Raw genomic sequence first — 22,378 nt, 5'->3', positions numbered from 1 at the left:
TGTACAACTTAATAAATGTTAGTTGGAAGTGAATTAATAAATTAAGGATTAGTACTTTGTATTTGAAATAGTGTTGCTCTTATTGGGTAGGGAACCCAAGAATACCTGATTCTTGGACAAGACCAACATTCCAAGATGCCCATGGGAGACATTGGATCAGAACAAAGAAAGGCAAAGTGGTACTTTATTATGAACATAGGCTTTGCTCTCTTAACCCCAGTGTGGACCTCCTGTGAGCTAGGATAGTCACATCAAGGGCTCCTCTTTCTTATAGATGATAGGTCTAAGTAACCTTGAACCAAAGCGAGCTCGTAGGTTGAACCATATGAACTGCTAATTCAACTAATTGTTCTGACCTACAGAATTGATAGATCTATATGGTTCAACCTAATCAGAATCTATGCCTGCGTCTCTGACCTCACCATTCCGTATCTACCAGGGCTTTAAGAAAAAGGAGCAAGAGAGCATATTCTCCCATTGTAAGTTTATTCCCTGCTCCCCCAGTTAGTGTCCTGAAATGTGACTAATCCAGATCAGTAGTTGGGTGGGGGAATTAAACTACAGAAACCCAATTTGAACTAGCTTAAGTAAAAAAGGTAAATTACAGGAAGGACTGTTCGAGTACATATTTCACAGAAAACCAAACTTGAAGAAAGAAGAGTAGGATTTCATCAGCTTCCAAGAACCATCCATATACAAACCAAAGATACCAGCAGGTCTCTTTCTTTCGTCTGTGCTTTTCTTTGAAATTTGCTTTATTTTTGGCTGAACAATATGGCAGGAATATGGCCACCGACATTAGAGTTTCAAATCTCCAGAATTTTAGCCACTTGAGAGAGATTGGCTCAACTTCCCAGTTCCCAAATCTGTAAATCCCAGGAAAGGGACTCCTTGGGCCATGTGTCCATTTCTGAACAAGTTAACTGGGGCCAGGTTCTGAAGTGGCATGAGAAGGTGCCAGCTTCATCAAGAGCTGAATGTGGTAGTGTGTGTTGAGCAGACAGTCCCATACATAACCATTACAGGATAAAACACTGGGGAGAAAGCTCCCTCAAAAGCTTTCTGAACCAACCCTTGTCTGAACCAGATGAAAGCAATCCTGAAACATTGAATTCTTATTATTCTGTGTCATAAAACTCATTGTATATAACATCTTTTTAACTATTATAATAAAAGTGCAGAATTTTGAGACAAGGTAGAAAAACATATTTGGACCATATGACCCACAGTTAGATTGAGAAAGAGAATTAATAAATCAACTAAGACATGTTGATGCCTTCTAAGCACCTTTTGTGATATTTGGATTGCTAATTCCTGGCTGCTGGTAAACCCAACCCCTGCTTCTGTCCTGATTTTCTTACTCTACACTTGCCTCTCTCTAACTTTCAACTTTACTTCCCCATATTATATGTGGCCCAAGTTTTCATAGAGGTGAAACTGGCTACATCAACAAGGATTTAATGAAAACTATATCTCTTGAACAATGAAGGAAAAAAAAACCTCATGTGGTTACTCTCTCCAGTATGCTTATCATCTAATTAAAGGAATAAATGTAAGATACAGAGAAATATAATTATCCATTTAAGGGTTTGTGTTTAAAATTGTCAGCCTCAGCGACATGGGACTTTATGGAAAAGGTTTTGCTGTGTAAATCTGTACATGTAATATGTATCTGTGCTTACATAAACTCTCACACACACGTTCTGTATCTGTTTGCTTATTTTTATGATGCCCACTGTATCTTTGAATGAATGCTCATTGCTAAGGATTGCTGTCTTGGGTTATACTAATAAACCCCCCAGGATTTGTAAAGGAAGTAGAACTTAGTGTGAGAATTGAAACAGAAGAGCTTGGAAAATAATTTTTATACAAGGAAAATAACCTAAGCTTAGAAGTGAAAGTGCTTTGAAAACTTAACATGCTAAACTGTTGTTACCATCATCAAAAGGCCAAAATAGGATGCATAGACCAGTGCTCCATTACTTTATATAGCCAAAATTTAAAATTTACCCAGTTATTTATTATATTTTACCAACAAATTCTTACATACACTTTAAGATGATTATTTTAAATTGCCTACCCTTATAAGTTGAGCTTTTGGAGAAGGAATACTATACTTTAATAATGCTTAGAAGATACTGTTTATCATTTTGTATATATGATATTTAACTCTTGGATTTTTGTTGATGAATTTAAATTGTTAGTAAGTGTTTAATGTCATGTATCAGTGTCATAGTGAACACGTTGAATAGATTAGTATGTACTCTCACAATTATAATAGAAAACCTAGTTTGGAAGAGCACAATGTTAGGGGAATGTATCTTGATTATATCTATTTGATTACAAATTGGTTAGAAAAACCCTGCCCATAATCAGGTCAAGCCACGTGCAATGCTTTGAGTGGAGAGATAGCTACCACATGATTTTAGAATGGACTGTGTTTCTTCATTTAATATGCTGCCTCTGATTCTACTCGAAATTGAGGGGAGAATTTTACTAAAAGAGTCTGAAGTTCAGTGGAAGGAAAAGCACATGATTAGCCAAGAAAATACTGGCTGGGAGGCAGGGGAATGGAAGGAGGAATGTTTTGCTTTGCCAAATAATTGACTCATATTGTAGGCCTATAAGAAATAAAACAGTATGGTACTAGATTAACAGCCCAATCAATGCCCCAAAATGTCTCCATGTACATAAATAATTAGAATGTTTGCATTTACAGAGTATTGAGGAAAGGCTAACATTAAATCATGCACAGACTACTGGTTAAGTACTTAGAGAAGAATAAATATGGAGTCAGTATAACTAAATTAGTTCCACATGAATTAAAAAATTGGAACCATGAAAGCTCTAGAAAAAAATGTAAGTGAATAGTTACCTGGTCTCAAAGGAGGGACGATCTTTTTAATCATTAAAGCAAAGGAATAAACAACCTTAAAAGAGGTCATATCTGCAGTTTACCGTGAAAGAAACTCAAGGTAAAAGAAATCGGGGTCACAATTGGAATTGAAGGTACCAGATGTTCATTATTGGCAGATGGGACTATCTTATCATTCAAAAGCCCAAGAAAAACAACTGACAAATTATTAAAACTAATAAGAAAATCAGCAAGATGTCCAAATATAGTGTACATAGGAAAAAAACGAACAGTTTATAGACTTTCAAAAAGTGGATATATATAACTGAGATTATTCTCTTATTAGATATATGTTTCTTCAAAATATTTTCACATGTGCCTGCAGAGTACAGAAAAATTTTTATACTGTTTTGAAGGCATTTACTTTACATTTTTATATAATTTCGAACTTAATATCCGTGTGTCATGTCCTGCTAATATTTGTTATTGTGGTTTTTGTGATAGTTGAGGAAAAACAGGAGTTAAATGTCATAAACTTCTGCATATTTTCTAAGAGAATTAATCACTATGTTCACTCATTCATTTTCTTCTTTTCCAATGTGCTATAGGTCAATACTCCTTTCTTTGTACCAATGAAATCTCATGTGCTGCTTCACCGAATGAGTGGAAAAGGACTAGCTGCCCATTATTTCTTTCCAAGACAGCCTTGCGTTTTTGGTGATAAGATGGTCTCTATACAAATAACACTGAATAATACTACTGATCGAAAGATGGAAAATATCCACCTAAAGGAAAAAAAACTTCCTACAGACGTGCAAATGCACGTTTTTAATCCAATAGGTAAATATTCTCATTTAAAACTTTTAACTGTATTTGGTAATTTAATGTGTTCATTTTAAAAGTAAAGGCGATTGGGGAGATGGATGATAAAGGGGAAGAGAGTAAAAAGTGCAAATTGGTAGTCATGGGGATGTAAAGTATAGCATAAGGAATATAGTCAGTAGTATTGTAATAACTGTGTATGGTCTGTAGTTAAACAAATGTCTCATTTATATAACGTGTAAGTTATATAAATGTCTTTATATAACTTTGTAAGTTATATAAATGTAACTTACTACTCTAATTACTCTGTTGTGCACCTGAAACTAATATAATATTGTATGTCAACTGTAACTGAAATTTTTTAAAAACATTTTTAAATAATTAAAAAATAAAAACCGTTATAGGGGGAAAAAAAAAAGTAAAGGCGAATATATATAATTTTATTGACTTAAATTAGCACACTCTGTTTGTTTTCCCTTTTTAAAGCAAATGTATCATACAAGATAAAAACGTTTCTTTGCCCTCTGTGACTCAGATTCCAGCAAGGCTAATACCGTTACTGGTGGAAGGATGGGTTTGAAGAATCAGAATTGCCTCCCATTTTACCTCTCTGTCTCACCTTCACCCTACTGCTCTTTCTGGTCATTGTCATTCCCTGAATGATATTAGTCTGCCTTTTTGAATATAGTACCTCCCCTATCTCCCCTTCCCCGTTTCCTTTCACACTCCACAAATTGAAAAGTGAGGGGAGTGAAGACTGAAACGATGTGTACTTTTCTGCTTGTCCTTCTCTCCACACATACAGTATAGAATAGCTCATCGTGTATTACTGGTATTTATACTCATCATGGTTTTTTTTTAATATTTTTAATTTGTTGCCACCATTTAAAAATCATGATGTTTTTACTTAGAAAGCACACACACCAATCTCCCTCTTCTCAGAATAAAACACAAGATATGGCAGTGCTGGGTCTTTATTCCCACCTTCCATGCCACCAGCTGAGGCCGAGCAGGCTGCCCCTTAGATGGAGCTTGTGCTTTCCAGGTTACCTCCGTGCCCGTTACATGAGAGTGTCTCACCAAACTGTCATCCCCTTCCATTCCTTAAGTATTGTGCCAAAAGTACACCTTTTAAAAATTAAGTGTAAGAATTGTATGTCTTACATTTGAGTTTAAAATAACGTAATAAGTAGAATATCTGTCTCTGTTCTTTCTGTTTTGTGTAAGTGGAGGCAGCCTTCAAGTTTTGTTGGGAGAAGCATCAGGCAAAATCTCAATTAAAAGTGGTACAAGGTTTCTGTCCTTGAGTCCTTTAAATGTTACCATCAGAAAGCGCCAGGTAGTTCCTTTTCACAGTACAATAGATGAGCAAAACCATTTGAACAGCACTGTGCCTCCGTACTCATTATTTCACAAAACTATTCTGTTTTTCTTCATCTTCACTTGAGCTCTTTGACGTTGTATTCTGTCGTTTTCATATAAGGAAGTCATTTCAGTAAAGAAAGTCATTCTTTGTGTGATATTTTTACACAAAGGAATAAAACAATTTCTAATAGATGGAATATGGTACATTTTTTATAAGTAATCAAAGTAAAGAAAAATAAAGTAAGGTGATTTCAGAGCCTACTTAATACCTTGTTTAAAAAAATAATAGGGTGGCCGGTTAGTTCAGTTGGTTACGGTGCTCTTAACAACAAGGTTGCCGGTTCGATCCCGGCATGGGCCACCGTGAGCTGCGCCCTCCACAACTAGATTGAAACAACTGCTTGACTTGGAGCTGATGGGTCCTGGAAAAACACACTGAAAATAAATAAAAGTTTAAAAAAATAATAATTTGGTAATTAAGACACCATTTAAAGAATACCAAGTGTCCTGATTTTTAATTATTTTGTGAAGTTAATATATTGCTAAGGAATTACAGAATATCCCATTTGTGTACGTTTTTGATTGCTTAAAATCCAGCCATTTTTACCTAGTTAAAAAATTAAGAAGTGTCAAGCAGCTGATAGATGAATTGTCTGAAGGTTGAAAATGTTATCCAAAGGTTAGAACAGAACAGTATTAACATTTCTTTGAGCTGGCATGAGTTGATGAGTTGACCTTTATTGGCCTATGTAGAAGAGAAGAAACAAATACAATAAATTTCATAGTATGGTGCTAGCACAGAAATAAAATACGATTGTATATATACCATTGCCTCAGTGCTCATAGAAGGCTTTTCTATTCTTGGGCAAAATTTTATGACTATAATTCATTTTGTTGACATTTATTAAATACTTTCAAGATACAGAATTCTTTCCCATGCAGTAAATATTTGTATGTAACACCACCTAGCCTCTTTTATCAATAGATTATTATAGAGTTACAGACTATGATGTATCTTACTTAATCTTTCCAAAACTTAAGACTGCATGTTTTTGTAAAATAAGCAGGTAAGATAATTGTTTCTTAAGCACATACACATATGTTAAGGAGTCCAGCAGCTTTCCCATTTGTCACCAGTTTATTTTCTTTTTGTCTATAATATGTGATGACTTTTGTCTGGATTTTGCCCTGCCTTTACTGTGAAACTGGATTCCTTACAAGAATATTAGGAATAACGTGACATTTTCTCTAAAATGACCAAGTATATAAAGATTTAATACACACACTCACACACACGCACACACAGAATTAGCCTTAAGCTCTCTGTACTATATTCAGTGACTTTATGTTAACAGTTGACAAGTTTGAGTTCAACTAAGATTTCACTAGTTGTTGTATGACCATTACATCAAAGTAGAGGGCATCCTGTGTGAGTTCCTTTTTCATTAGTAATGGTGTGGTATAATAGAGCCAGTGTTTTTCAGCCACTTCTATGTAACCCTCTCATGTATATAGCAGCGATCCAGAGCAGTAGCCAAATAAAGACACCTGATTGAGTATACTTTCCCAATGTAGTAGGCTTCAAATATAATAAAAATCCATTATATGACTAATTTTATGCTGATCACTTTGCTCTTGAAGCATTCGTATAATAAAATATGCCATTGATCATAAGCTGTTCTCTAGAAGAGGCATGGCACTAAGCTCACATTTAATTATCTTAAGACTGAAGATGATACCAAACTATGTCAAAGAATGCTATCAAGAGTTAATCATGAGAACTGTCACTTTGTCAAATGAAATACAAGGGTACATGATGTAGAGAGATCTAAATCGTGAATGCCATCATGTTATGGAGATGACAGCATTTACGACCAGTGTGGCATTTGGCTACAAACAAAACCAAACCCCAATATATTTATGGCACAGAAGAAAGCATTTACTAAATAGCCTTGAGCAGTGTAACTGACGGAGCTGTGAACTGATAAGGTAGAGCTTAAAAAGTATGCAAAAAATATCATCATACTTTTTTGTTTGACTCACCAACAGAGTAATTATTTACAGTAAAACCTGTTTGCCAAAGATTTAGGCAGCAAGTCTTAATGGCAATTGCATAGCATCCTGGTAAATATTAGGTTTATAAACAAATGAAATACAAACTGGAAAAATCACCGTACATACCACTAAGCAAACCAGTAACATTTAATCAGCATCAAACAAGTACCCTCTTATAATGCCCAATCTTCATTGAGCCCATAAGACATAAACATACTTCTTGATATATTAAGCTTACTGAATTATTCTTTTGTCCCATCTGTGTCATCATCTCTGTCATGGTTAGTATTAAATGGCAAATCATACTTCCAAAAAGTCCTAGGCAAGTCCCAGCCTACTGGATTAGAGTGTTTGCTAATATAAACCACATCTAACAAGATATATAAAGAGCAAAGCTAAATATAAAGCTACTGCACAGTATGACCACAGTCACACTGAAGATTTTTAGCAAAGTGTAAACCAAATGTGGATGGTTTCTATTTAAATAATATAATATATACATTTAAATAATATATTTCTATTTATGTAACATACATACATATTTATACAAAATAGGTATATGTTTACGATCCGCTATTATTCTAATGTACAGCCAAACTTAGGACTCACAAACAATAAAATTTTGTTATTGTTTGTCTTAAGTTTTATCATTGTCAACTGAAAAACACCAGAGTTATATGTATATTGGTAGTTATTTCCCATACTTGCTTAGTTAATGAAGCTTTAGAAATTTCAAATCTATAAAATATCATTTTATTATTTGTTTTTTCAAGATAATCTAATCTGTTTCTAAAATTTTCTCTCAGTAATTCTTTGAGTAATACAATTAGACTTATCGTTTTGGTTTCTATAAGACCAGTAGCTTTGGTTACTTTCTGAATACAACAAATTAATTTCTTCCAGCTTTGCTTTAATTCACATTTTTAAATTTTGGATTTTTTTCCAGTGGAAATTTGTGTAAAATTTACTTTTTATATCTAGATAAATATTTCATAGTTTTAAGTACGTGATTTCTTAAAAGCACCCAGAGTTCATTACAGTTGTTCCACACAGGACTAAATTTCTTTCGTTCTCACCTTCAATGCCTATGAAGACAATATTGTAAAACGTTAAATTCTCAGGATGAGATGCATTTCTAAAACAAATAAATAATAATGTGTTCATTGAAATATGTGCAGAGTTAAGTTGTGAAAAAGAAAGCCTTCAAGCAGAATAGTGAAATTACTTTATAATTTGCTTTAATATTCTTAGTTTGAAAGTGTTCTTATAAGCTATCATTAAATTTGACTATTTTAACCAAACTACAAACATTACATAAGTGTTCAGTGTTTAGTTTGCCTCTTTTTCACATCCTCCGTGTATTCATGTCTAAATTATCTAATTTCCTAGAATCTCTTGAGCCTGAGGGATCCATTACTGTTTCAATGGGTATTGACTTTTGTGATTCCACTCAGACTGCCAGTTTCCAGTTGTGGTAAGTTCAGCTGTTTTTCTATATTTTATATTACCTGTAAAGGATAGCAAATAAAAACTATGCTTTCAGCAGCTTTTTTTCTTTGAGAGACAAAACATTTAAACAAATGTGCTTTTCTTTGGCAATGGTTATACTGCCATGGAATAGTTGTATAAATTGTATACAGTATATGTATGTGTAGTATTTGTTACCGAGCTAGCCATTAAGTCTGCCATATGTGATTGAAATTCATAGTTTGTCGGTCAAAGTAAGAAGCTACTGCTAAATAATATTTTTACTTCTCTTAACTCTATAGTTTTTGAAAATTCAGGAGAAAATTCATAAGGAAAAATCAGGAGAAATAAAAATCTTTAATAATATTATTGAATATCTTTTGAAACATCTTATATGTTACCTTAAGCCTCTTATGTAGAGAATTATTGATTCTGTCAGTACCTAAAACCCATACATTTTTCCCTTTTTACTTTAATTTACAAACTGCTTTAGATAAAATTCTAAAGAGAACATTTGGCAAAAGTTTCATAGGTGAATATCATTCAAAGGAACTTTCCCTAGGTTTGGGTTTTGTTGTTAATTGTTTTTATATAATGTTTTACACGTTTCTAATGAAATCCAGAAACTATTAGCAATTAGTTCAAAGCTTATATTTCTAATGAAATCCAGAAACTATTAGCAATTAGTACAAAGCTCATGCATCTTTAAGAATTATTTTTGAATTCTTTTATATTTTTCTGATCTAGGATATGATTTGTCATTTTGAAGTTGCTTTGTTTTTATTCTAAAATGAATCAAGACATTTTATCTAAAGTTTAACTAGCTTAAAGCAAAATTTGTTCTGATAAAAATCTCCCAAATTTGGAAATTGACATTTTTAAATAACTTTATAGGTTAAATATAGTCCACCTTTCTTTTTCATATACCTTTTCAGTTTACCAGTCATTCAGGCCTAATATTGTGCCATGTATTGCTGAGAACCTGCGATGATGAATATAAGCAATGTAGCATGACACATTGATTTTATGCAGATCATCACCTTTATGTTTTGGGAGGTCTACTATATTAGTGATATATAAAAACTGATTACTTTTCCCAACATTGCCTAGTAATTGTTTATTATTTTTCTATTAGACAAACAACACAGATCAATATTACTGAGCACAAGACTATGAGTAACATCACTCTAAATAGATTTGCCTCCAACACCAGAGGTATATTCATTTTAATGATTTCGACAATGTGAGCCCAATGACAAAGCTCCTGTAGCAAGTTAGGGCAAAATTACAAACTGAAAAAATTCTTCTTTCTTATCAGTTTATCTACAGAACCTTTTACATTTCTCTGTAATGAGGGGTTTTATTTAATATATTTTCATTACAAAGATTTCCTCTATAGTCCTTTTACAAGATTTGCATTTTGTCTTTCACAATTAACTAAGTCTCTTTAGAGATAAATATGTAGGTGGTGTTTGATTTTGATCTTACCTTGGGAAGTTTATATGAACAGTTTTTTCTCAATTCCTCTTAAACTAATTTTAGGAAAATGATGAATGTATCTTACAAAGAAAATAACGTTAGCTATTATAAGCATTTACATTAATATGTTTTGCTGTTGTGAAGGTATAAATTATTTTAGATTTTATTAAGCACATAAGCATATTAGATCAAAAATTATTTTGTGTGTGTTCCAAAAAGAACACTTTGTCTTGCATCAAATGTAATTGATCCTGAAGCAGTGTAATCACAATTACTCACTTTCTTAATTGGCCTGCCCAAAATCAGAAAATGGAAACCGATCGACAGTGTTTAAATCAATAGCTTCATAGTAGTGCTAGAGGGGTTAGGGAGATAGTGGTAATGGGGAGATCAATTGGTCTTAGGTGCCAATCACTGACTGTGCCTTTTGCATAGTAAACAGCACTTTTGACTTAGTGACGTGCTGTGTTAGTCTTGGTAGTTCGATAAAAAGGGGGGAAAAGCAAGAATGGCTGATACTGAATTTTTTTCCTCGAAATGCATTATACAAATCGATACATAAAATTATGGGTAATAAAAGCATATTTGATAAGAGACCTTCAGAAATGCTGAGAACATGAACTATACGCCTTTCAGGTACACTTCTATTTACTAAAAGTAAAGGAACAAGAGTAAAATGATTTCTACTTTAGCCTCCAGATTATTTCTAAATCATTATAGTTATATGATACATATAAATAGATAGATAGATAGAGCTATTATAAGTAGCTACATAGTTATATGCATACTTATAAGTGTTTCCGTTTTTTGCTTTGCATTTTAAATGGTCATCAAATTAAGTCCTTGATTAAATTTATTAAAATTGAAAATGTGTACAATATACAGAAATTTATCTCTAAAAGTAGATGCAGTGCATAAACAGGTCTCATCCCTATGATCAGATATCACCGTGTTAACTAGTATGAAAATATTATGGCTTGGCTTAAGTTAGGGGCTGAGCACTAGCATCCACCCGTCTTCTTACCCCAAATCCATTAAAAAGACAGAAAATACATTCTTTGAAAGAGAATGAACACAAAAAAAAAAAAAAAGAAAGAAAGAAAGAATGCCATTAGCTGACTAGAAATTGTGAAGAATTATTGGCAGTTAGAAAGCAAATGGGAGCAGATAAACAATAACAGAGAAAATAAAAACCACAGAGCAAAACACTCATGGGAGAAAATTACTACACTTGTAAGAACAAACCTGGCAGAATGTCAAGCACAATGTGAACAAGTGAAAAAGAAAAGTTAGGATAAGACAGTCATCGGGGAATTAAAGAACTGCTTCCAACCTCCAGTTCTCCAACCTTACCCTAGCCGCAGGCAACATACGCATTTCATCGGAGACCTGAGAAGTAGACAGTAAAGAAAGTCAACTACTTGCCAGAAAGGACTTTTGGTGTGGATGTGAGAGTCTAAGAGAACGGCAGCATTTGAGTGTGTGGGAAGGAGGCAAGATGGTTAGCGATGAGATGAAACGCAGTTGCATCCAGCAGAGAAATATTCTCAAGCCCTCTACCACAAAGGTAAAGCAAACGTTGCATCTGTGCGGAGAACTAAGGCCGTGCCTGCTGCCTTCCAACTTCAAGTCCATGCAACCAGTGAAAACTTAAAACTCCCTTACAACTCCAGTCAGCCCACCAGGCGAGAGGAGACCCATAGGAATAATACTCACATGTGTTAAGCAGTTACAGTGTGCTGAGTGCTGTTCTAAACAAATTGTATTTGTTAGTTTATTTAATTCTTTCATAAAACAGTTCTTTTTAAGCAGTTCCAGTATGCTATTCATTGTTCCAAAAACTTATGTTGTATGTTAATCTAATTATTTTATAAAACGATCCTATAAATATTATTATTATCCCGTTTTTAGAGGTGAGTAAACTGAGGCATAGGAAGATTAAGAAACTTGTCTAAAATCTCATAGTTAATAGGTAGCCGAACTTGCTGTGTGTGTTAGTTAAGCCTCGTCCTTCATTATAAATGGACAACTTGGAATGGCCAGACTTCTGAGAGAAAGCATCAGTTTGAAAGGGAAGGCTCAAGATGACAACAAAGACTCGCTGGCCGTAAAAGGAGCAGACAGTTTGAGAAAGAGAAGAGATATTTTTAAAAATTATAACTAATATCTGATTCGAGAAAACACTACATCGATAAAGCAAGAACACATTGCTTGCTTTGAAAAAGGAGCAATTAGAAAAATGTAAATGTATTCTTGGAGATTTAAAAACATAATGCCAAAAGCAATGCAGTAGATGCATAATAGAAGGGACACAGATGCATGCTGACTTTGTGTTCTGGAAGAGGGAGTCAGTGAAAGCAACTGGAATAGAGAGTAAAAAGACAGATACAGAAAATGGAAAGAAAAGTTCAAAGAATCAATTTATCTAGTAAGAGATCTAGAAGGAGAAAAGAGACAATGGAAGGGAGAAATAATTAAAGAAATAAATTATAGAGAAAATGTGCCCAAGCAAAAGAAATGCATAAGCCTTCAACTTGAAAGGACCCATCAGAGGCCAAACAGAATGAATGGGAACGACTATCAAAGAGACCACATTGTGGTGAAATTTTTAGTAATGGAGAAAACCATTCTAGTATCTTCCAGAGGGGAGAAAAAAGCAGCTTACCTAAAAATGTAAATGGAATCAGATTTCTCATCAATTCTGGTGGCCAGAAGGCAAAGGACATGACCTTTAAATTTTTGAGGAAACCAAATAGACATTTTTTAGACAAAGATTCCACCAGTTTAACCACCCACAGACCTTTTCTTGAAAGGATTACACAAAGATATGTTGTCGTAGAATTTTTTTTTGTTAAATCTGAGACCGAGAAAAACAGAATAAAAACAAAAAAGTAGTGGATAAAGAACTCTACTTGTAAAATCTATCAATGTGTAAAAATCGTTCACACGTAATGTAAAAACTACATTTTAATAATAAATGAACCAAAATGCTAATATGGACAAGTGGGAGAAGGGTTGGTGGTGATCTTGTCATGTTTGGCAAGAGGATTGATTGAGAAGTTTAAATAGGGTTTAGAATGCTAACCACTAACATCAAAATATGATGTATTATAAGCTCCACATGACAGAGGCAAGAAGGAGTGATTAAAATTTGATTAGTTGAACAAAGGGGAGGAGAAAAGGCTTGTAAATAGAAAAAATAAGATGGCTGGAAGGGGCCACACATACCACACGTACTAATTATCATGATTTTTGTCAGTAAGTTAAATCCACTTATATTAAACATGTAAAAAACAAAACTCATATGCTATTTATAAGAAACCCACCTAAAAGAGAGTGTCACAGAAAAATTGAGAATAGAAAGATAAAGTAAGTGTGTGTGTTTGTGTGTGTGTGTGTGTGTGTGTGTTTATTATCAGGAAGATGATAAAACGGGAGTACTGACACTAGACAAATAAAAAAGCATTTCTGATTTTTAAAAAATTTCTATTCATTGCAATCTTCCACAAAAACATAACAATTATAAACTTTGTGACAACATAGATTTGTAATATATAAAGCAGGAACTAATAAAATGCTAAGAGAAATTGACAGAGCTATGATTGCAGTATATTTTAATACACACATCAGAAATTGACAACTCAAAGAGCAAGATATGATAGATAGATAGATAGATAGATAGATAGATAGATAGATAGATAGATAGATAGATAGATAAATTTAGATAGACATATAGGTAGATATAAACACACAAAACAAAAAATTTCAATAATTCAGTTATCAAGCTTGATCTAAGATATATGTGTTTCCAAAGAATTCCTTGTTTCCTGAGTACAAAAAAATACACATTTTCTAAATGACACATACGATGTACCAAAAATATAAATACAAACTATGAGCTAATATGAATAAAGAAAAAAGATACATAAGAAAGATTAGAAAAGGCAATAAAACCAAGATCTTCTAAATTATAAAATAATAATATGTACAATTCTATATTAATAAATTGGAATATTCAGATGAAATGGTTTTCTAGAAAAACAAAACTTTCCCAGAAATCCTCAATATATTTCTGTTTATGCATCACTCGTCATAACTGGGTCATTTGATCACTCCTAGCTACAAGAGAGAGGTTGAGAGATACAGTGTTTCAGTTGGTCACTTTGTTTCCCTGAACAAAATCAGGATTATCTCAGGAAAGAAGAAAAATAGATATTAAGTAAGCAACAAGTTATGTCTGCCACAACAATGTTTCAATTTTATTGCATTTGCCTCATAAGACCCTTTTGGATGAACTTACATCCTTAGTTTTTCATACATAATTACATGTTAACCATTTCAGCAACTGCAGAAGACAAAAAAAGGCATTAGCCAAAAGCAACAAAAGCGAAATATATCCAGTCAAAGTGGAGTCATGTATAAGTCTCTAACACATTGCTCCTTGCTAGTAGTGGCATTTCAGGGTCACCTCCCCTCCCCAACTTGAACCTAGATTTTCACATATGCCTTGGAAGACAAATCTTTCCCTTCTGTCTCCGCTCTCCCAGCCCTCTCCTTGGGCATCAGTGCTGTATAACTATCTTTCATCGGGGGAGTAAATGGCATCCTTCAAGAATGTTAGGAAGGAGATGGCTAATCATTTCATCTGTAATTGAAAACACAAGGAAAAATACGTAGTATATATAATTTAACCCAGTGGACCTCTAACTTTTTAATTGTGTACACCTATTAGTAAAGTATTTCTACCATGTACTCCATATATGTGTAAATTTATTTTTCAATGATATGTGTGTGTGTATCTCACTGTGCTAACATGTATATACTAAAATATATACAGGGAAAATAGGTCTTCAAAAGGAATGAGGAAAAAATAGTAGGTATTTTCCCTCAATGGATTTTTGTGGAGACCTTTGTGCTTTCCACTTTGGAGAACCTTGAGCTATCCAGTCATTTGAAGTGGAAACTTTATATTTAACACTAAATTAGTTCATTGTATGTTTGTTTATTTATTTATTTCATGCATATAGGGATGCCTCTCCATTTGCTCCTTCATCAGCTTTTACATGTTTCTCTTAATGTTACCTCGCCTCCTACTGCATCAGGTTTGGTCTCATCCTTCAAGTGTCGGACCCGCAACACTTCTTTGTCTTAACCACTCCTTCTCTGTTGTTTTCAGAAGTCTACACCATTCCAGGGCTCTGCTATTCACCTCGTTCTGGTGCTCTTAATCCCAACCTCATTTACCTCCTCTTAAGACCTTGCTCTTTTAGATATTCCTTTGTTTCTTCCTCTTCACTGGCTCTTTCCCCTCAGCTTTTAAACATGCCCAGGTTTCTTTAAGCATTCCTTTTTTTTTTTTTTTTGCCTCTGCATCCTCATGAAGCTTTCTTCCACTGCTTTCTGTCCCATCTTTCACTGCCAATCTTCCCATTCAGTTCAACACACTGTATTCTGCTTTCCTCCTCCAATCTGAACTACCTTGCTAAGGTCAGCAGTTACTCTTGCTTCTTTTTATTCCTCCCTGCAGGGTCTGACACACACACCCTTTTCTCCCTCTCCACTCTTCAGCAGTCTCTTCTGCAAGTGGCACTTCTTCCACTTTTCCTTAAATGCAGGTCTTCCCCAGGTTTCCACCTTACTGTTTTTCCTGGTGTATTTTCTCTTTCTCTGTGATCTTACCTACTTGTAACGCTTCAGCTGTAACCTGTACCACTCTCATTTTTCCAAACTCTTATCTCTTTCCTGATTCTTGATTTGTGTTTCCGGTTATCTGCTAAATACCTCTTCCCAGGTCACTCAGTGTACCCAAAATATAACGTGGTTAAAGCCAAATTATTTTTGTTTAAGCCTCAAAACTCCTTTTCTTCAGAAGTCATCCTCTCAGTTGTTCACATTAGAAAGTTCAAAGTGTCTTTCTCCCATCCATCACTAGATCTGTCCCTTTTAACTCTAAAATACCCCCATCTTCCCTATTCTCGGCGCTACCCACCCTAGGGGTATATAGTGGAATATATATGTATATATACCGGACCTTGGAGTAGGATAGACCTGGGTTCAAATCCTAGTGCTGCCACTTACTATGTGACCTTGGGCATGTTGTTTAACTTACCCATAAATTGGTGGGTAACAGAAGCTACCTGTTAGGATCATTGTTAGAATTTACTAAATAAACACATAGTCAATGCTAAAACCCCTGCCTAGACTAAATTAGATTCCTAATTGATCTACCTGCCTTGTTTTCACCTCTACTCCACCTTGTACGTTGCCACCGGAGTTTCTAAAATACAAATGGGATCATTTATTTTCCTGTATCAGAAGTCTCTGGTAGTTTCCTGTTGCTCCAAGAAACATTGAAACACCTTTGTCTTAGTTACATGAGGAAAGTAGTCATATACTTGGTCATATAAATCAGGACACTGTAGAGGGAAAGGAGACAGTAACTGAACAGATTCCAGGACAGCAGCCATAAACTGGGACGGTCCTGGGAGAGCTGAGACAAATGGTCATGCTGTGGATCACATTCTTTACAGTGTTCCCACACCCTCATCTCTTGACGTACGACACTGCTCACCATTCCCAAAACATGGGTCTAGAATGTCCAGAATGCCCCTCTCCCTCCTCATAGAAGTCAACTTTACCTCACTCCTACAGAATAAATCAGCCCCTCTTTCATGGACTATATATAACACTTTCCACATATCTCTAATGTGGTGCTTACCATTCCATTATAAGTGTAATTGAACTCCTCACTAGACTTGTGAACTTCAGAGTTCAGTCTCACTCGGTCTTTAAATCCCCAAATACTTGCATAGTACATGGGATCAAGTTTGTATTCAGGAAATGTTTACTGAATTAATAAATAAACTGGATTTATTGGTCTGCCTTAGACAATCCACATGTGAATAATTCAGAACATTCTCTTTTTTTCAGTCTAGTCTTTACTCCATGAAAAATATAAGGCAGCTTAGAAGAATACAATATGTAATAGCATAAAATCAAACTGGGTATCTTTTCTTTCTTCAGTATTACATTGTTTGTCCCTATCCCACCTTTCAATAAAGTAATTGGGTTTTTTGTTTGTTTATTTTTTAACTTAATGTTCAGTATTTCTTCCCACAATCCCAGGTTCTCTAGCTGCTTTCCCACTGGCCATGAGATCCAGTTCTAACACAAAAGTAGAATTCCTTCTGTGGGACCTTCAGGAAAGCTTTTGCTTTCCTGATACAAAGGAACAAATTTGGATGGCTCAGTTCTTCACTACTCTCCCGTCACTCTTCCTTCTTCAATGGACTATGAAAGTGGTACCTGGAGAGGTAGCAGCCATCTGGCAATTATGGTGATGAAAGATAACACACTAGGGATGATGGAGTTGAAAGCCACAGAGACCTGGGTCCCGAACAGCATTGTTAATAGCCTTTGACTGATAACTCCAGGACTTGTTGTATACTAAACAATAAGCACCTGTTTCTCAAGAAATTGTTAGTTGGATTTTCTACTTATTTGCAGCCAAACACATTCCTAACTGATAATACTCATCAGCCTACCTTCAAACATGTAACTTAAAATTTTTAAAGCAGTTTTAGTCATTTTGTATAGAGAGTAGTATCGTAAGATATAAATGAAAGAAATGCACTCTGTGTTGTTTTTCTAGCTGATACAAGTACAAAGTTGCCTTTCTTAAATTTTTCATATCCTGTCCTCAGAAATAACTTTCACCACATATTGATCAGTAATGTCAGTAAATAACACTACTAGAAAATAAGGGTTTTTGTTTTAAGGAAGCAAGGTTGCAGATGAGGTATTGTTTTATTAGTACATATCTAAACACAGTATGGGCCTGCATTTTATTTACTTATATTTTATGGTATTACATATTACTATAACTAATCTAATATTTTAAAACAGATCTTAACCATTTAAGACTAAAGCATTCCAGTTTCTATACTTTAAGCACACAAGGTAAAGATAAAATATTATTTCTCTATCAGCTGTGTGAAGTATTCCTCTGGTAGTAGTAGATATATACCCTTGCTGCTTAACCTATTTTTAAAAGTTCTGTGTCAAATGGTGTATTACTATAACTGCGTATGTTTATTTAAAAAAAAAAAGTTTTCCAATTGAGGTAAGAGATGTATTTCTCTGTAAATAATATTGAGAAATTTTTCAAGCCTTTTTAGCTGTGATATTTAAGCCAAGAAGAAGTTGTCCTTTCTATGCTGGCATATGCTTTAATTGCATCTATGTAAACTGCACAGTGTTAAGAAGAATGTTTGTTTATTAAGCATTTAGTCAGCTTTGATGTATTTTTTCCTTAGTACCAAGGATGATTGCTTCAGTGTTAATATTCAGCCACCTGTTGGAGAGCTGCTTTTACCTGTGGCCATGTCAGAGAAAGATTTTAAGAAAGAGCAAGGTGAGAAATTACTACAATTTACTAGAAACTGACATCTCAAATATGTGCTCATTCTTCTGGCTGGTCTCTAAAATAAATTACCATATATACATACATAGCTGTTAACAGATATCTGTACGATATTCTAATTTTTGCTAATGTTTTGCTTTTAAAAAATAACCTTTAAAATATGTTTGTCTACATTCCTGGCATACCTGAAAATTGATTAATATATCTTTAAAATAATAAATTGATTTTTAATTAACTTTGATTCTGGGAGTTGTGGTTTGTCAACCTAATGTTGTACTTACGTGTTTTGTATAAGTGAAAATGTCAGGTATTTGGGATTTAACCAAAGTTCTACCACTATAAATACTGTATTTCTGCTTTTTTCTTTCATTATGGTACTGTTTTTCATGTCTTACTGATATATTTTTCCCTGAACACTTTAGAGTGCGTTACCCTTCATAATAAAGTCCTAATTATAGCATTAAAGTAACCTTTATTTTCTTTTGGCTTAATTCTATGTTAAAGAAAGGCTATGTGTCAGAGCCAAAACATTTTAAAATATGCACCTAAAAAGAAAATATTTTCAACAGAATGAAAGTATTAATAACTTGTGCATGCCCCAGAGTCAAGCATGCTTTCTAATAAAAATAATTTCTTTTCCTATGAATAAGGGAAAATAACGGTCTGAATTCACATGTTTAACCAAGGATAGCATGTATAGAACGAGGGCATATTTAAATGGTATAGTCAGCAATTTTTAAAAGTTTATGGAAACCTAGGCTATTTTTTTCCCCTGGAAAGGGTTATCAAACATAGATCCTTTCATCTCGAGGTCATTAATTTCCATCTGTCAAGCTTCCAGAAAGTACTAGGCACATACAAATATCTACACCTAAGGAGAATGCCATGCTTCCTGGCACTCCATCATTGTAGTGCCAAAGATTTTTATAGTGTAAGCCTTTGCAATCCACATTGTCAAAAAGACCTGTTGTAGAAAACTCTGGCAAGGAAAATGTCATGCAAGACTGTAAGTAAATAGTGATTTTTTTATTCTTCTGCCTTATTTTTAAGTGATAAAAAAGAATGACTCTATTCCTCTTTGCATTTGCTCTTCTTGGAAGTTGATTATTGCTATAGAAGAAAGTCATCTTTGTGATTTTATTTTTCTGTTGACAAATTGAATTGATTCTTACATTTGCTATTCTTACCCTTTGCTGGCTAAAGCCTGCCTCTCTGCTTTACACCTGCTCAGCAAACCAAGGTGAGTGGCACACAAATGACTGAATACGCTTGGGCACATTTATTGTGAAGGGGATACGCCTGTTTTTGAAAAGTACAGCTACAGTATAGCTAAAGCAGTAGATTATCATATACGCTTTCTCTCCTTCAGCTTTGGTTTAGAATACTTGATATTTTGATCAAGCTTTTTGTGCTCTGCTGTGACTGAGGGGTTTTTTCCTGACTAGCCATACAGAACCGTAAGCGCATAAGAGAGGTGCGCTTGGAGAGCAGCTGTGGTCCTCTGTGGAGTTGTTGCCAAAATTCCTTTTTCTTCTGCCATTTTACTTCTATGGTTGTTGATTATTTGTCTGAATAAATCTGGCAGCTGTTTGCTATGTTTAATAGAGCAGAAAGGCTACTCTGAATAAAGCTATTTGAAAATTTGTTTATATGAAGTATTTGTAAATCCTTGCAAGTCTCTTGGCATTTCTGTATCATTCTTTCTGTCTTCCTGAATTCATTCTTTGATGTGGGACTTGATGCTGGCAAATTTACTTCAGGTTTAAAGAGTATTTTTCAATATCATCTTTTTAGTTATAGACTTCAGCTGGTTTGGTAATAGATGTCTCAATTCTCTACTTTACACATGTATTTGTTTGTTATACTAATCAAGGAAGAGCTTAACTTATTTCATGAAAGATACCTAGAAATGACTCACCAACTGAAAATCCTAAATCAATACAAATCAGTTTTCTCAGATTTTATCAATACAAACTTCTGGAAGGCAAAATGCCATTAAATTTAAGAAGTGTCTGTATGTATCCATATATGCTAGCTTTAACCTATGTGTCTAACTTTAAATAAAATGAATTTACATACATAATATCTCACCTCACAGGGTATATATTTTAAGAATCAAGAAATGCATTATTTAGGATTTAACTGAAAAAATACAAATGAAAATCAAGGCATGTGGTTCTGTTTTATATTTTATAAAGGTATACATAATTTAAAAGGGTGTACGATGTTAAATAAGAATACTTCTAACAGATTGTACATATTAGATTAATATTTTTTAATCAAAGGGTTTTGTTTCTAATATACAGCCTAATCTATCATTTTTTTCTCAATTGTTGCATTTAGAGTTTTATGGCTAACCATGCATGTTTATAAGGTTGGTAGTCAAAGTGCTAAATGAAAGATTAGTTTATTCTATACATTCATATTATTCCTATTCATGGTATTTATATGATGAGACTTAACCAGAAGCATGATTTTTCCATTGCTTTGAGTTTTGAGCCTTGCAAAGTTAGATAATGATCCAGCTGTGGGATGATTTCAGTACTATAAATAACATGAGATCTCTCTTTTACTTAAAAAAATTTAGTATCTGGAGGAGTTTTAAATTGTAAGAGACCTAAGCCAATTGCTTATTCCAAACTGCCTCCTCCTATTCATTTTCTTCCTATGAATTAAATTGGAAATCTAAAACTTAGAAAAAAATTATTTTTTTATATTATTTGGTTTTCATTTTAGTGTTTAATTACAGCTGATTAACCTAAATTAAATGCTGTCCACTGCCTTGCCAAAATTTAGATATATTCTAATGAAGCAACAAATTCTATAGTCTGACAATTTTTTAATATTTCCCAGTAACTTTCCCTTTATTATGTATGAGCAGGCTATGTAGTGTGCAAAGTCTATTTTTATAGGAGAAACTTTTAATGATACCTTGGCATATTTTCTTTCTTCTTAATTTGAGAATACCTGATATATTTTCATTTAGAAAAATCTCTGGTTTAAGAAATCTAGAATGTTTACTTAATTTTATTATGATTTATGCATCCATCTTATGGATTCCTAGCTAGCAAGATGCTAATTCTTTAAATGGTCAGACATTTACTATTTTCTGGCCCTTAACTACCACAAGCAATCATATTTGATGCCCCTTAATTAGAGCACCTTTTTTTCTTTCCAGGTTCTTTTTCCACCTCAGCAATCGAGACAATACATTTGCTTACCATGCTGCTCTCCTAAGTGTTCTTTTGCATGTAAATTAATCTTGATTCAGTTTACACTGTCATGCTGAGTGGTACAAATTGCCTATAACAATAAAACAGCATGAGTTAAAAATAAAGGGGGGTGGGAAGGCAGATTGAATGTGTGGCTTACTTGATAGGATGTTACTTTGCTTTATGCCAATACATTAGCTGACGATAATGAATCTTCTGTTCTGAAAAGCATGGTTTAGTTGATTTTTTTAATTTTACTTCAATGGAGCAGTACCTTGTCTTTTATAGACCAAGTTAGACAAACCATTAATGACAAGAATGTTAAGGTTAAATATGAAGCAATGCATTCACTTCTCTGAGTGCTATCCATCTTTCCATTTACAGGAGCTTGACAAAAGTACTGGCTTTGTACAACATTTCCTTTAATTACATGCTGCGGGAAACAGGCTTTTAACATAAACATAGTTGCATTCATTTATTCAGCAGTTGCTCTTCAATAGAGCTTAATGGAGAAAGGTTTAAATCCTAAATGAGTACACACATCTCTCAGCAGTGTTATGTCAGCAGCCACTGTGCTTTCCTTAAAAGCAGTGTTTGACTGCTTGTGTAGTTTTTAAAGCTTTTGCCTAATATTGAAGTTAAACAATCTAAGGCAGAACATAGTGTCCCCGAGTTTGAAAGTGGTTAGTAAAAGCTGCTCTT

The 22,378-nt window shown here is 34.0% G+C and overlaps 1 protein-coding gene across 1 annotated transcript in view; it reads left to right on the top strand.

Moving 5' to 3' along the window:
- AP3B1 (adaptor related protein complex 3 subunit beta 1) overlaps window positions 1-22,378 on the top strand; it is a 219,240-nt gene that overhangs the window by 183,642 nt on the left and 13,220 nt on the right. The window contains exons 23-25 of the mRNA XM_033110712.1: window positions 3,463-3,694; window positions 8,486-8,570; window positions 18,358-18,455. Of these exons, the coding sequence (XP_032966603.1) occupies window positions 3,463-3,694; window positions 8,486-8,570; window positions 18,358-18,455 (415 nt within the window). The remainder of the gene's footprint in view (window positions 1-3,462; window positions 3,695-8,485; window positions 8,571-18,357; window positions 18,456-22,378) is intronic.

The sequence above is a fragment of the Rhinolophus ferrumequinum genome, chromosome 7, assembly GCF_004115265.2.
Source record: "Rhinolophus ferrumequinum isolate MPI-CBG mRhiFer1 chromosome 7, mRhiFer1_v1.p, whole genome shotgun sequence".
In the NCBI taxonomy this organism is placed as follows: domain Eukaryota; kingdom Metazoa; phylum Chordata; class Mammalia; order Chiroptera; family Rhinolophidae; genus Rhinolophus; species Rhinolophus ferrumequinum.
Note: the sequence above shows the minus strand (reverse complement) of the source record. Positions and strands in the feature narration are given on the sequence as shown.